This window comes from Indicator indicator, chromosome 7 (genome assembly GCF_027791375.1).
Source record: "Indicator indicator isolate 239-I01 chromosome 7, UM_Iind_1.1, whole genome shotgun sequence".
Lineage (NCBI taxonomy): Eukaryota > Metazoa > Chordata > Aves > Piciformes > Indicatoridae > Indicator > Indicator indicator.
In genome coordinates, this window is record NC_072016.1 from 5,434,788 (window position 1) to 5,450,045 (window position 15,258).

A 15,258-nucleotide genomic window follows, 5' to 3' on the forward strand; every position below is an offset into this window, starting at 1 on the left:
AGGAATTTCAGTCAGTGAATCAGGAAATTTGTGTCTTACCCAAAATGGGGAATTATTTTTATACAGCTTCTTCACCTTTTGGAAGGTATAAATAAATTAGCATTTGCAGCCCTAATTAAGTGGCATAGCTACACAAAGAAATGTATGATGTCATGTTTTTCTATCAAATGTCAACTTGATTTTTCTCTCAATACCTCATGTATTGAGCATAGTGGCAGCCCTATTTATAGGCAGAATCTTCAATGACATCTATGAACTAGCCTGGGCGTTTCTGATAGAGCAGTTATCTGTCACATGAGATTTTGTCCAACCATGATATTAAAATAGGAGATACCAAATGTGTGTGTGATGTCAGATAAGAGGGAGGAAGCTATATTTCTTGACATTTTTTCCAGGTCACTGGAGGATGTTGTGCTATTTTAAAAGGTGTGGATTTCCAAGTTGAGATAAAGAGGACCACTGCCACCTGGAAAATATTGGCAAGATTTGTACTGCTAATTGGTGCAATAATTCTGTAGACAGCACGGAGTTCCACGTTGAACTCTGCAAATTGACTCAATTCCATACTCAGTTTTATAGAAACTTTCCACACACATCACACCAAAGTCCATCTGTGTAAAAGTAGATAATTATTTTTATAAATGTTGATGATTTCTAAGTGATTGGGGATGGTATAGTGCTTAGTTTCTTAAACTAGAGGGAACAGCTATGTTCCCTCTCCCCTACATGGAATCATTTGCATTTAGAAAGCATTTTCTGACTTCAGATGAAACCTCAGGAAAACCATTTTTCAGGAAAGCACATATACTTGGGTATCAATGCTCAACAAAGAAGCTGTAATGTCTAAGAATCTGGGTTTGTTCATTTCTCAGACACAGAATCAGGTGATTTTGACAATAATAAAAAAAAAAAAAAAGAAAAATAAATTTGTTTCCTAATGGATATATGTGATATTTAGTAGAGGAGGAATAGTGGCATAATGAGACTACAGGTAAGGAATAGTTTCCCTGAAGATAATCCAAGCAATTTGTTAAAAATCTGTGTGTGGTTTTCTTCTTGCTACATTACATGAATTATCTCTATGCAAAAGTGCTAAGAATCCACTGAAGGGTAATAATGCCTTTAATGACTAGTTTCTGAGCACTGAGCTGTTTTTCCTTGCTGCCTCCCTCATCAGTCAGCTTCCTAAAGGGTTTCTCATGGTGGCTGCACTCTGCTATTCTCCTTCATACTGTATTAGTGTCTTGGCAGGCCAGATTCTGTTAGGCTTTGCTGTCTGTCTTAATTTTAATTTTTGGTTTTAGATTTGAGCCCTTGCAGAATTGCTTCTCTTTTTGGAGAAGTTCAGTTATTCCAAAATCTGGGTTCATTTATGTAGTTGTAAAAATACTCTATACCAGTAGAGAAAATGGTGTTTCTTTGCCTAGATTCAAGGCAATCAACATTTGGATTTTTTTTAGTTTGATAGTTATGGCTTATACTCACATATTTTAAAGAAAATGTGTATGTACTCTGAAGAGCAAATTGAAGATAAAAGCCATCCTGACTTTTTCAGGACCCATGCTGTGAAGCTACTATATATTCTATTTCTGTATCAAGCTATTAAACAAAAACGGCCCAACCATTTGTGCCACAAGATTGCTGTGCCTGTTCTTCACCTCACAGGCCTATGTGCACCCAAAATTCATCAAAAAATCCTCTTAAAATAGAGTATTTTGACACATGCTGATGCCAGAAGCTAAGAGGAACATTTTTCTATATGCAGACAAAGTAGCAAGCTCTTTTCTATGTGCACATCAGTATTTTTCCCTTGGTCTTAAATCAATATAAGAACTCTGAGGAAGAGGAAAATGTCCAACGAGCAATGCTGATGTCTGGCAACTGCCTCTTTAACTCCCACAAAAAATATCACTGTGGTTTTATGACTTACATTACACTATACAAAACTGATGTCATGATGGGAACCTTGAGATACAGGCACTTGGGCTTTAATTTTTTTAAGTACTGACTTCATGTTACTGATTTGTAAGGTGAATGAATAGCAAATATGGATAGTAATTCAAAAAATGTTGAGTGATGGGAAAAATGCCTGTGATGGAAAATGTAGGGTTTTTTAAAAAGAACTTGATAAATACACAAAAATGGAATTTCATCTTCTCTTAGGGAGTTCACTGATCTTTAAGTAGGATTTCTCACTATGTGGTGCAGTCAGCAGCTACCAACTTTCAAGACAAAGCTTGTTATCTTACAAACAAAAATAGATTTTCCTACTTAGAAAGGGATTATAAATGAAACTTTCCATACAGTTCCAGATCATGCAATCATTGATCCCATCTAATACTGCCTGGGAAAAAAAAAAATTTGAAGGGGCAGAAATTAATTCAAATTTCTACACTTCAGTAGACATAATTAACCCCAGTAAGATGAACTAGAATAATACCATTTAGCTCCTTCTGTGGAGGAAGGAATTACAGGTTGTATACAAATCAGCATGCATAAAGGCAGTTATTCTGCTACCTACATTCAAGAGAACTGGCTGCCTTAAAGACATAAAATAATCCTTCACTGCTTGCTATGCTGGTCAGACTACATCTGGAGTAGCAGGTACCATGTTGAGATGCAGATGAATTGGAGAAATTCTAGAGGAGGGAAGCATAGAAGACGACACTACGAAATGTTAAATTGCTGAATTCAGAGAAGATGAATTCTAAAGGTAAATTCTATACCTAAAGGTAGATGATTGTAAAAGTTAAGCAGAAAGAGGAAGGGAATTACCTGATATCTCAAAAACAACTCACAGTCCTTTTAAAAAGATGACATGAACTATGGTAATGCCTTCCAAAATGTGACCATCATGCCTACTTTTCCTCTAAAGGAAGAGATAACATAAGGTATGAGACTATTTATTTGCCAAATTAAATTTAAAACCTAAGTAGTATTAAATGCTACAACAGGTACAGGCATTTAGGGATAGACTGAAGTATACATTTGCTACAACTGAGCTTTTTACACACCCACAGCAATGGCAACCAGCCTTTGGGTGCTATCTTAAGGCCTAAAAGGGTCATCAGCCATCTGTTCCCACACTTACTTGCTTAAGTAACAAACTGCTTACTCTGCAAACAAACTAGACTACAAAATCCACGAGCCCTTTGCCTAACTTGTGCTTAGATGGTCCTACAGATGTTCTCAGACTTACACAAAAAGGATTCTCTATATTGTTAATTACATATTGCTTGGGTTGAAGTGCAGCATTTTTAAAAGAGCATTGCTCCATCCCAAACACGTGTGTAGGTAGCCCCACAATTAAATGTCTCCCCAGACAGAGGTGGCTGCATTCAGTTCACAGACTAGTTTGAGAAAAGTAGTGACACCTGTCAATCACCTGGTACTGAGGATGAAGCAGCTCTGGGGTTTAAGGCAGAAAACCAGACTGAGCTGCCAGCACAGTACTAAGCTTGGAAGCATTCTCTGCAGCTGCACACAGCAGGGTACCAGGCAGCAGGGAAGCACTTTCTCTGCTTCTGCATTTCACCAGGATAACTATTACCTAATGACAAGCATCTAGTTCTAGCATACATAGTTCAAGAATGCTGACAAAATAGGGAAGGCTAAAAACCAAAAGAGCAATCAAGGATGGAAACACTTGTTTTATGTTGAGATGACTCAAGGAACACTCCTCCATTCTCAGTGACGAGAAGGTGACCGTATTTTAATCTGCACAGAGAACTTAGTCCTGACATACTGAGGGCTCTGCAATGAAGGTCTGACTCTAAACATGAGAAACATGAAAAGGCAGGGAATTTTTTATATATATATATATATATATATTTTTTTTTTTTTTTTTTTTTACAAATCAGAGACCAAAAAAGAGTTAAGGTAGACTTTCTGGATTAGGAGAATTATGCATTTGGTTTTGCTGGTTATAGAAAACAGCGAGGATAACTAACCCATGGAATGAATGCTGCAAGTCTGTACTGGGTTTTCAGCCACTGGAAGCATTTTCAGACATGCACAGATGCTTTTCTAAACGTGTTCAACTCAAACAGGAATGGATTCAAAGTTACCCTACAGCCTGCATGAGACAAGACACAAGAACAGGTAATCAGAAAGTTAATTTCTGTGAAAACCCATAAAACAGTGGTGGACTTGGCAGTGTTAAGTTAATGATTGGACTCTGACCTAAAGGGTCTTTTTCCAGCTTAAACGATCCTATATAGAAAGTCCTAAGCAATAACAAAACCTACATTAATTAAAAAAAAAAAAAATTAATCTTTCAAAGATTACCTTCCCTCCAAAAATAGCACTTTTGATTGCAGACTGTTCAGCTTGTAGGAGTTTGGTATGGTTGTATGTGTTACGCTTCTACATCTCAAAACAAGAAATGCATTCTCTAATTCAAATCTTACAAATTTCAAGCATCTTTATCATATGAATCATGACTGTATTTTAAAACTTTAACAGAGAGCGAGCACCATATTGGAAGAAGTCTTTTTCAGAGCATCACTGCTGAAATCAAAAATTTAAGTAAAGATCACATTTTATAGGGATAAAATCATAATCACTGATGTTTCCACTATTGTATCAACCTCCACATGTTGACTTACAAAGAGGCAATTTGCAGGTGTAACATCTCCTGCATGATTCTACTGATGCCAGTAAGAGCAACTATGCACATGCCTTGAATCAGACACAAGCCATGCTGATGACAAAGAAAGTTGTGCAACTAGTAGCCTGAGAATCAATCCCAGATAACAGAAGTAGGACCAGTTTAAGGGTGATGTTCTTTCACATTACACTTAAGGCAAGCTAAATCTGTGCCTCTTCTAAACATGACAACTTTGTTTTCCCATCTACACCTGCTTGTTCCTATACCTCCTCTGGCTCAGCCAGAGACTTACACAAGTGAAGTAATATGAGGCAAGAGAGCTCTCTTTAACATTTGCCTGGGAGGAAAGGAGATATGTTCCTGTTGACACTTTTCAACTCTCTGAAGTAACATTAATGCATACATAAGAAACAGAAAGCTGTAGTCAAAGAGAAGTATGAAGCGTAAAGTTACCCCTTTTAACAGCAGCATGAACTTCAACTAGCTGCAGCTAGAAATAAGTTTTTTTCCCTAATGATTATAAATAAACAATTATGTTGTATGAGAAAATCTGCAAGTTAAGGACATTTTGTGTGAGTCATTCTGCACTCAGCAGAATTAATTTTTAGACAGAAATAAGGATTTTGCCTGGAATAATAAAATCAGATAACCTTTTAACATTTCATTTGTGAAGGTTCTTGCACTTAGAAATTGTTCTACCCTTGAAGAATGCAAAATGCTTTATAGGAGTTCTAGAAATTAAGGAGAACGTGCAGGAAGTAATTCATAAGCGTTGTAAGAACATCTGTAGATAAGGTTTAATTATCAAACAGATCAATTTGCTCTTACTGTCTCCATAACAAGTAGGTATCTAGTACTAGCCAGAGCAGATGAACTGAAGCAGGTACTCAGAGGTGCTCACCCATCCCATACAGCCTGCTTTGTTAATTTGAGTCCCAGCAGGCATATGTATCAAGTAGCAATAACCATCTGAAGACACAACCTACTTTCAAGACAGTATTTTAGAAGACTGGGTATTTCCAGTCACTTAAGACCTCAAAAACTTAAGAGCCATTTCATTTTCATGTTCTTCCATGCACCAGTGTATAAATCAGAGCTAGAGAAATGAGTAACTTTATCTTCCAACCTGAAGGAAACATTTTTTCCTTGTAAAAAAAGCCACTCTGAGTAGCAAGACTAATGAAACTGGTTTTCCTGTAGTGCTGCAACTCAAGATTGATTGATTTTGACATGTAAATACATAGAAGCTGTGACTGCAGCTTTCCCTGCAGTTGGACTATTCATGATGTTTGTATCCCTGAATTCCCTGGAGTCTTATAACACAACTGATTTGGGCAGCCTTTCTCTTCTGCCCAATCTTATATCATTACAACAACTGTAACTGATCAACAAATTCAAAAGTGTAAGATGGGGGGAGAAAGAATTGCAAATGTAGAATTAATAGCTCCATTTCCTTAATAAATCAATCTACCAAAATAAAACTGGACACTGCCTTTATGCTTCTGGTTTTGTTTACTTCTTGGGACCTGTCCTGTTTGAAGCTCCCTGCTATAAAAAGAGAACCTGCTCACCCTTTGGCTTTCTTATCTTTCACTTCTCTCCTGTAAGCAGGCAGACAGAATTCCTTTCCTCTCTGTTTTGACAAGTTTCACATTTTTTTATTTTGGAACAAAATAAAAAATTTTTTGCATTCCCTCAGAGTAAAAGGGAAGGAGGAAAAAAATTTAAAAAGAAAATATTTAAAGGATAAGGAAATAAATCAGAATTCCATATTTAGAAGTCCATCCTGAACTTACAAGTAAAACGATTTACTGCCAGACAGATCACTCTGAAAAGTCACTGACATGGATGTGAGCACAATGGAGAAATAAATGGAAATTCAGTTATTCTATGAGTTACCATATGCTTCACAATACAAGGAGTAAATACAGAAGTGAATTTAAAAAAAGGAGTCATAAGTGCTAGAGAATCTTTTTTGCTTATTTTTTCCCCCATCCACTCTCATCCAGTCAAGGGCAACATTTGAAAAGTAGTTTACTTACTCAGTAGTTCTACAGGGAAAAGGCAAGGTTACCATAGTATTGTCAGTTAATTTTGACAAGTGCTTACTAAGACTGATCAATTATTTTTTATGTGACTCTGCTACATTGTTATCAGCCTAGCAAACAAAGCTAAAAATACTACATCTCTCTCACCAAAGAATTAATGGTCCAAAGAATTAATGGTCCCAGGTTACACCTAGGTAGATTACTCCTCTTATGATAATGTTTTTGATGCTTGCTAATGCAAGCCACTGCATTAGCCCAGATGGGCAAAAATAACCATACCTTACTTACAGGAAGAAAAAAAATACCCCAATGTTTTCAGGTGTTTTAACCATACCCTTAAAAATCTGTTTTCTTGAGTAATTTAGTGACAGAAAACAGGTTTTACACACATGCAATTTAGGCCATTCAAAGTTCAGTTTTGCTCTTGCATAACAGAGACCCACCCGGGCACTTCAAACTGCAGAAACTTTGAAACAATGTCTAGAATAATACACAAGGCTCTGTCAACATTTCTATAGATAACATCTACAACCCGCAAACTGATAATGCAGCTGATAAGTCAAACACTTTTTCTTAATAATTCTTACTGACAGAAACAACTGCTGCAGAAGTTACACACATCCAGCATCACCTGTCAGATGAAAGTACTACTGCTGCAGAAGTCCAGCAATGGCTACTTAGGTATAAGGCACACACTCACACTTCACAAACCATATGCAAATATTCCACGATAACTAGTCAAACCATCAATTGCCACAAAATAAGAAAGGTGTTCCATCACCCAACCATAAGGCAGACTACAATTCTTGTTCCAATTCTTCTCCTGGAAACACATACACTTGACTCATCACCCATTCAAGTCCCATCTGTACTTTCAAGATTAAAAATAAAACCACTCTGAGTTGCTGTTTGCACTGTAAGACACTTTAAGATATTTTATACCATCCCAAACTTGCAGGACTTGAAAAGCTTTAAATCCTGGAATACTTATTTTCATTGCAGAGTGTATTTTGCTTCTATATAGAATAAAGATGAAAGATGAGCTATCAAAGACACCACTAGGAAAGTGTCCTCAGTAAAAAAATAGGTCTCCAACATATTATAAACAGCTCACTCTTGTAAGAGAGATCACAATGCCAGCATCACTGTCATCACTAAAACTAAGCATGAAAGATTATAGAGGAGTTAATGAGAAATCTATTCTGATTCCACCAAAACTCCTAACAGTGCATCGATTAACAACTGTGTTAGCTCAGCTCTGAAGAAATGCCCTTCCAACATTCAGGCAGAACTTCCTCTAGGTGGGGATGGATTATTAACTTTCTACCAGCCATGAAAATGTAACCACTGTGCCTCCTCACTCGACAAATAACACCAATATAAGGAAACAAATATTTTTAACAGATAATCAAGGAAATACCCATAATGGCTGGATAAATGCTCCAGTAACCATTCAGAGAATACACTAAGTCACAATAAGCTTGAAAAGGCAAGAAACTAAAAATTGCCTCAGCCCTTGCACTGTTAAGCTCTGTTGTGAGTAGCATCATGACAAAGGATACACGTTATCTCTTTAAAGAAAGCAAATAATAGCTCTGCAAACCTGCTTCCTGCAGATCCTCACACACAAAGATTGACCTGGGCCTCCTCTCCTCACTCTCAATCACTATGCAATTCACCTATTGTTTCACAGCAGGACAAAACCCAAATCCTAAGCACACACGGGTGACAGATGACCAACTTCAGAATCTTTTTACCGCGTTCATATGCACCAAATACGTATTTACAGTTGCCTTATATTACCTTTACAGCTCAGTTGTAATCTCCCTGACGGAATAATCCACCAGGTATTACCAGTGAATTGCTTCTTCCTCTGCAGCATGTCATCACTTCAGCCAACATGTCTGACTCCTAGGTCCTCAACTCACAAGTTAACAAGTTACTGGGTTTAGTTTTTATTTAGTAAAAAGTGACCTTGGGTTAAATGCTTACAAGATGTAAATTATGTACCTTATTTTCAGTACTTCAAAGGAAAAAAACCCTGAATTTAAAACACAGTTTAAATAAAAAATTATAGTTATTGATACTTTTTTCCTATTAAAGTATTTGCCAAAGACAGAATTTGAATTCTGTAAGAGTCAGCCTCACCAATATATTGTTACTAACTAGAAACTAAAACGTTTTCCAGCTGTACGTGTCAATATACATAATAGAGTTCCATTTTTTAAGAGATGTTTTACCATGGAATGAAATGAGATGTCCTGTCCAAGGTTATATAGTGAAATAACAGCAAACAGTATTCCTCACTGCCAGTTTTTATACAGATACCAACGGGGGTGGGGGGAAAGTGACAGCCCTATAAATTAAATCTGCTTTTCCACTACATACAGAAAAGCAAGTGTCAGGGTGCACTTCTATCTTACTGATCAATGAGTCGGCATCACATTCACTTCAAAGAACGAGAAGGTAGTTCTAGCTTCACTGACCACTCATTCCGTTGCAAAAATCTGTTACTGGTTTACATTTACTGCACTCCTCTCCTGCGAACTTTGTCATGAGTGAGGCACATGTCACGAAGTTACGTTTGTTAACCTGAACGTGCCTAACGCCCACTTAGCTAAAACAGTTGAAAGAGAGTAGGACTGAAAGGAACAAAACACTTTCGCTACGCAGGAAGTCTTGCAAATTCACTACTAATTTCTGCTCCTTGAGCTGGCCCATGAAATGCGCATCATTTTCATGACACTTCCAAAAAGGACGGCACCAACTCGACTGTAGGCCGATCAAATAGAGCAGCCTAATTCCAGCGGTAAAATTTTCCATCGGGGGACTGGGTCCTGTGTTCTTAGAGGGAGGCGGACGAGCGTATTTCATTCTTAACTTCTGTTACATACTTCCACCACGCATGAATGTAACCATATCAGACGCAAGGGGAAACACACCCCACACACCCCCCCCCCAAAAAAAAAAAGTGAAAACGACAGAAAAGAGTGCAAGAAGGAGGGAAAGGGCATTGTAATAAGCAGAGACTTACTTGAACCTGCCCTGGCAATGTTGACACTGGTCGCCTACCCAGCCCTGGTCGCAGATACAGGTGGAGTTGACACAATGACCCGAGAAGCAGGAGATTTTGTCGCAGGACCTGGACTGGGACACCTGGGCATAGAGGGCCAGGTACAAGAAGCCGTAGAAGAGCAGCCAGCTGTTCACATCCAGGAGCGAGAAGAAGCAGCAGCAGCAGGAGGAGGGGAAGGGTCTCCAGACGCCCAGAGGCGCGGGGGCAGCTGCCACTCTCCTCGCCGGGCTGCCCAGCTCCATTTTCGCCGCCAGAGCCATGGGCCGAGGTACGGCAGGCGGCGGCAGCGATGGCAGAGCCACCCGCACAACCCGGGCAGGGATAGCTTCCTCTAAGGAAAAATAATCCAGGCACGGAGATTCAAACCCCCCGCTTCCTTCTCGCCTTCCTCTCCTCGCTCCCTCCCCTCCCGACCCCAGCGCTGCCTTCCTCCGGCCCTTTCAGTCTTCTGCGCCCCGTCACTCCCGAGGGAAAGCCCCGCAGCAGCAGCTCTCAACCATCCGCCCCTTCTCTTCGTCGTCCTCCTCAGGGCTCATCGCTCCCGTCTTCTTCCATGGAGAAGCAGAACTGCCTCTTGACCTTGTGTTTTCTCCTCGGCAGATATGCCCCCCACAGGCGTGCACACACACCCGCACCCCCCTCGATCATGTAGCCCCCCGGCTGCCCCTTCTCCTTTGTAGTCTCTCTGCCCGCGGCACACACGCAGGCGGCAGCGAGGAGGAGCGCGGGAGGCGCAGCCGTCCTCTCGCCAGTCAGTCAGATGGAAAGTGAGGGCGGCCAGCCCCGGAGCCGCTACGGCATCCCGCACCAGCGTGCGGGGGGACTCAACAGAAAGGAGGGTGCTGAGAAGCTCTTATCCCTTCTCCGTTATTAGCCCTGCAGGGTAGAGAGGCGGGACGAGGGTGAAAGAGGAGGACTAACAACCACTCCATGTCCCAGCTGACAGCTTCCAAGCAGCCATTTTTAAAGGCTAATTGTCATCTCCTCTCAGTCCCGCCTGCTCGTTTTAACGCCCCCCCAGACCCTCCCCCCGTTCTTCGGTCCGTTTGGATCCGTCCCTCCGTCCGTCCTCCGGCGGCGAGGGAGGGGAGCCTGGTCCTGGTGGAGCGGTGAGACCACCCTCCCCTGCGTCCGGAACGGGGAAAGGTACAAGCCGGGGTAACCACTTACCGGCACCTCCCGCACCCCCCACGCCTCTCCCTCCCCTTCCCCGGCTCCCAGCCACGGCAATCTGCGCTTCGACAGACAACCCTCCCGCCCACGCAAAGCGGGAAGCGGGGTGGGAGATAAAACTGCCACAGGAGCCATCCGACGCAGAAAGCCGGCGGAGGGCTGCTGCCACCGCCCGCACTTGGCTCGGAGGCCCCGCGGGCGGGGATGGGGGGCGAGCGGCGGGCGGGAGCAGAACCGCCCCGCGGGCGTTCGTTAGCGGAGGGGGGCAGCAGGAGCCCCCTGCCCGGCGCTTCTTTTGGCTCCGGGTAGAAGGGAGAGCATCTGGCAGCGGAAGGCGCTGGTGTCTGCCGTGCTACTACCTTGATCCATAGCAGCCTGGCCGGGCCGCTCCAGTGTTTGTCTGGGGTCCTGCTAAGCGCGAAGACGGTTTTCTTTGAACTCATCAAGGTTAATAGAGAAGAGATGTCACAGCCTGCTCTGGAATCCTTACCTTCCCGAGATTTACTCCATTTTCCTATTTTAGGGTTCAAATCAAGACGTTGCCTTCTGCTTAGAGCCTGATGAGCGCTAACCAAAGTTCCTAGCTTTATAAACGGAGCTCTACAAAAGCGATCGGCGTAATCAAGATGCCTAAAATGTCTCGGCTTTAACCAAGTGTGCCGTATACAGCCAGTCTTTTGCAGCTTTGCTAGAGCCTGTTTTCATTTTACGGTCTCTTTTACAAGGGAAAAAAAAAAAAAAGGCGGGGGGGGAAGAGCCTTGTCAAACGATGAAGACAGTAACAGCTGTCAAGCCCTCTGAAACTTTCTGCTAGCACTGAAATTGACAATTTATGATACGATGTCTCTATTCCAAGAAGATATAGAAAAGGTCTCTAATTTAATCTCCTGGTACACTCCCCAAAACACAGGTCCAAAGTCCCCTGTGCTAGAGTCTGAAATAAGGTACAAACTGACATTCTTTCAGATTCTTCTTGGAGCATGAAGGAATTGTTTGGGATTTAAACTGCTTTCCCAGGCACACCGTTAAACCCTCACCTGCATTCCTAAAAAAACAAAGTCCATCACTACTACAGTGAGGAGCACAATAAGATCCAGCAGTATCTATTTGAACTTTGTGTGATGTAAGAGTCCAACCAAGATCAGGATAGCATAGCTGAGTGAAGTACAAACATCACAGAGGAACATTCTGTGCTTTAAGGAGTTTACAGTATTGACAGAGAGGAACACCTGAAAGTGTGTTTGGAAAATCCATGACAAGTGATTTGTGCAGTTTCATTCCCGAGGGTGTCAGGTGGCCCACAAGCCACTTTCAGTCCAGGAGCCTGTACATTGTCCTCCTCACAGAGCTGAGATAGATAATTTCATTGTTCTGGTTCAGACACATTTCTGAGCTATTAGAAATCTCTTTTGTATGTGTTTTTGTAATGAATTGGTGAGTTCATGCAAAGAGAGGAAAAGGAAATTGTGTTGCTGCTTTATATTTTATGTAAAGCAGCTGAGGCCGAAGCCTTTGGTGGAACAGTCTGCTAATTGTACAATATTACATGTGATTAAAGCTGCTGAACAACTGTCCTCTGTTAAATAACATTATGAGACCAGAAATGCAGTTAATAGATTATAATTCAAGACCCAGTCAATTCAAGGCTACTTTTTAATCCAGAAACACTTCATGCAGTACTTCTGCTTACCTTCTTCCTTTATACCAACCAAAAAAGTTCTCAAGCCAGCCATTTTTTCCTCAGACTGAAGGAAGGTTTTACTTCAGGTGTACAGAAGTCAGCCAAAGTTTTGATATTATCATTCACAGCAAAACTGAAATCTCAGTAGTTCTGTGCTGGGGAAGAGATCTATTCAAAAGCACAAAGTTCAGTGTCCATGGGATGTCAACTTTCTTCTTCTGTACAGAAAAGACAAGAAGACAGAAAAGAATACAGAAAGACAGGCATTCTGAAGGAAGGAAGGGATTTGGAAGGGACAAGGAAAGAGACAAGGAAAGAGACAAGGAAACAAAAAAAATAAAGTAAAAAAGAAACGAGAAAAAATAAAGACAAGAAAATAGAAGAGAAAACAAAATAAAAGATACAAATTTACGCTGGGAAGGTCTCAGAGGTAATTCCATGAAGCTGAAGGGAAAATATAAATAGGCTATCAGCAAAGGACTAGAGTGCTTACAAGAAGTGCAGAGAATAGTGTGATGGTACTTTTACTGTATAAGCAATCAAAGGAAGGAACAGTGCACAGCTATCTTCTGGCTAAGAAATAACACACTATGAAAATGTAGGAATGTAAAGCTTTTGGCTGCTGTATGTCACATCAATGGAGATGTTTCATAACCCTAGAAATTAATAATATTCAAATGTCAGCATGGGTTCTTTGCTGATTTGATGGGAATTTTGTGGTGTTAGATGAAGTTAACACATCTGGCTGAGAGAAGTCAGATCTGTCAATCCTTTCATCATTACATCAATATCTGTACGTTACATTTTTCTTGGAAGTGTAATATTTTACACATTACATCCTCGTGGTTCAATAATTTACACTTTCAAAGGGCTAATGTACTAAATTGTCTTGAGTAGAATTTACAACTTAAAAGCATTTGGCCTACTTATGCAGTGTTTAAGTTACTGAATAGAATCAGGCTGAAGTAGCGCTGTAGAAGGTTATGTGAACAAAACCGTGCAAGAATACATCCATTGTAGTAAGAAAGAAAAAGAAAAAGCATAAAGTTGTCTTAGCTGGTACTATCAAAGCCTAAGCACTAGCATACCAAGGAGAAAAATACTGATACATTTGTGTTCATTCAATAAAACCACTTAAAGTATATTTTAAAATCTCTATGGCTGCTGTTGTGAGGCAGGGTGGAGTGGATAAAGGGAGACAGCTCTGAAGCACAGATTTTGTCAGCTGTTAAGAATTTCTGCAACATCCTGAGCACATGGACAGAGCAGAACCCATCCTCTACTCCATAAACCCACACACACATGCATACATACAGCCCCCTCTTTGCTCTGCTGGCCTGCTCCTACAGGCTGACACCAGCCAAATCTCACTGCAGACAACTTCTTTGTTTATGGGTGCTTAGTCCTGTTCAGGGTAGCTAGTGCAGGCAGATTTCTGCAGTGATGTTGAACAATATAACCAGCTGTATAGAACAGGGAGGGGAAAAATAAAAAGATTGCCTTTGTGAATGGCCTCTCTGCAAGAATATTAAGAGAAACAAAGGTTTTCAATGCCCTTTCTCTTCTTGCCAGACTCATTAAGCAAAAGAGGGCAAGGTCTGCACTAGTTCTGGGCAAGGACATATAGATCTGAGCTGGCCTTGTGATTTACTGGTAAAAGTAGCATGTAGATCGGGGCAGTGGAGGTAAATAGCTGCAGAGTGCTTTGATACAGCTTCAAGAGCTCTTCTAGCTTAACACATCTGAGCAGTACAGGCTTTATGGTGGGCAGCACACAGGCTTCTTACTGAAGCCTGCAAGCATAACTCGAGTGTAAGCTTTCCCCTTTCTTTCCAAATATGCTTTGAATGGAGGGCAATATAATTTTTTTCTTTCTTCCTAAATCCCATGCTAATTTTTCATTGAGAGTCAGGGGATTGGACTTGATCTTCAGATGTCCTTTCCAGCACCTACTGTTCTGCAATTCTGTGAGTCACCTGAGCCATTCCATATAACCCTTTCTGATATGAAACCCATCAGTCTCTTCCACAAGGCAAAGCAATTTTATCCCTGCTCAGCAGATTCTAGTGCTAACAGAATAATGTGTTACAATTTTCTGTTCATATTTGTCTTATCCAGTAAGTCAACACTGGGGAGGCATCAATTTTATAGGATTAAAAATATAAGCCTTCCCTTGCCTGCTCTTTTGGATTTTAAATTTAGAAATAAAGTTCAAAGAAGATTCACTGGCACCCTTCTAAAAATGAAACCTCAAGAGAAACTTTTACTTGTCTTAACACCTATGCCTGTATTTTCCTGCAGCAGTTAAGTCACATCTGTCACTATCATCTCCAATAAGTATTGGTGAGCAAACTGCCATACAATAAAGACTGTAAATGCTGTATGAAGTTTACCAAACTTAGAAAGAACTACTGACCAAAGGAGGGAAAAGATAGTGTTTATGTTATTTTATCCAAAGCCAATATCTGGAGAAAAAAAAACCAAAACATTAGAGTCAGTTCTATATTTTTTTATGCTTATGCATAAACCAAGGTGTAAAATCAATTCTACAATGGAAGAGTCAGATTTTTATTGAAATGTTTGTTCCTTGGCAGCAGTTTTTCATCAGGAGGAAATAAAAAGTAATTACATATTTGCACAGTTATTTTTAAATTGTGAACTTTGGATCAAG

General features: G+C 40.6%; 1 protein-coding gene across 1 annotated transcript in view; it reads right to left on the reverse strand.

The window, feature by feature from the left end:
- Nucleotides 1-9,975, reverse strand: part of ATRNL1 (attractin like 1) — a 538,433-nt gene extending 528,458 nt beyond the window's left edge. Inside the window, exon 1 of the mRNA XM_054382173.1 lies at nucleotides 9,692-9,975. Coding sequence (XP_054238148.1) covers nucleotides 9,692-9,975 — 284 coding nt within the window. The remainder of the gene's footprint in view (nucleotides 1-9,691) is intronic.
- Nucleotides 9,976-15,258: the final 5,283 nt, after the last annotated feature.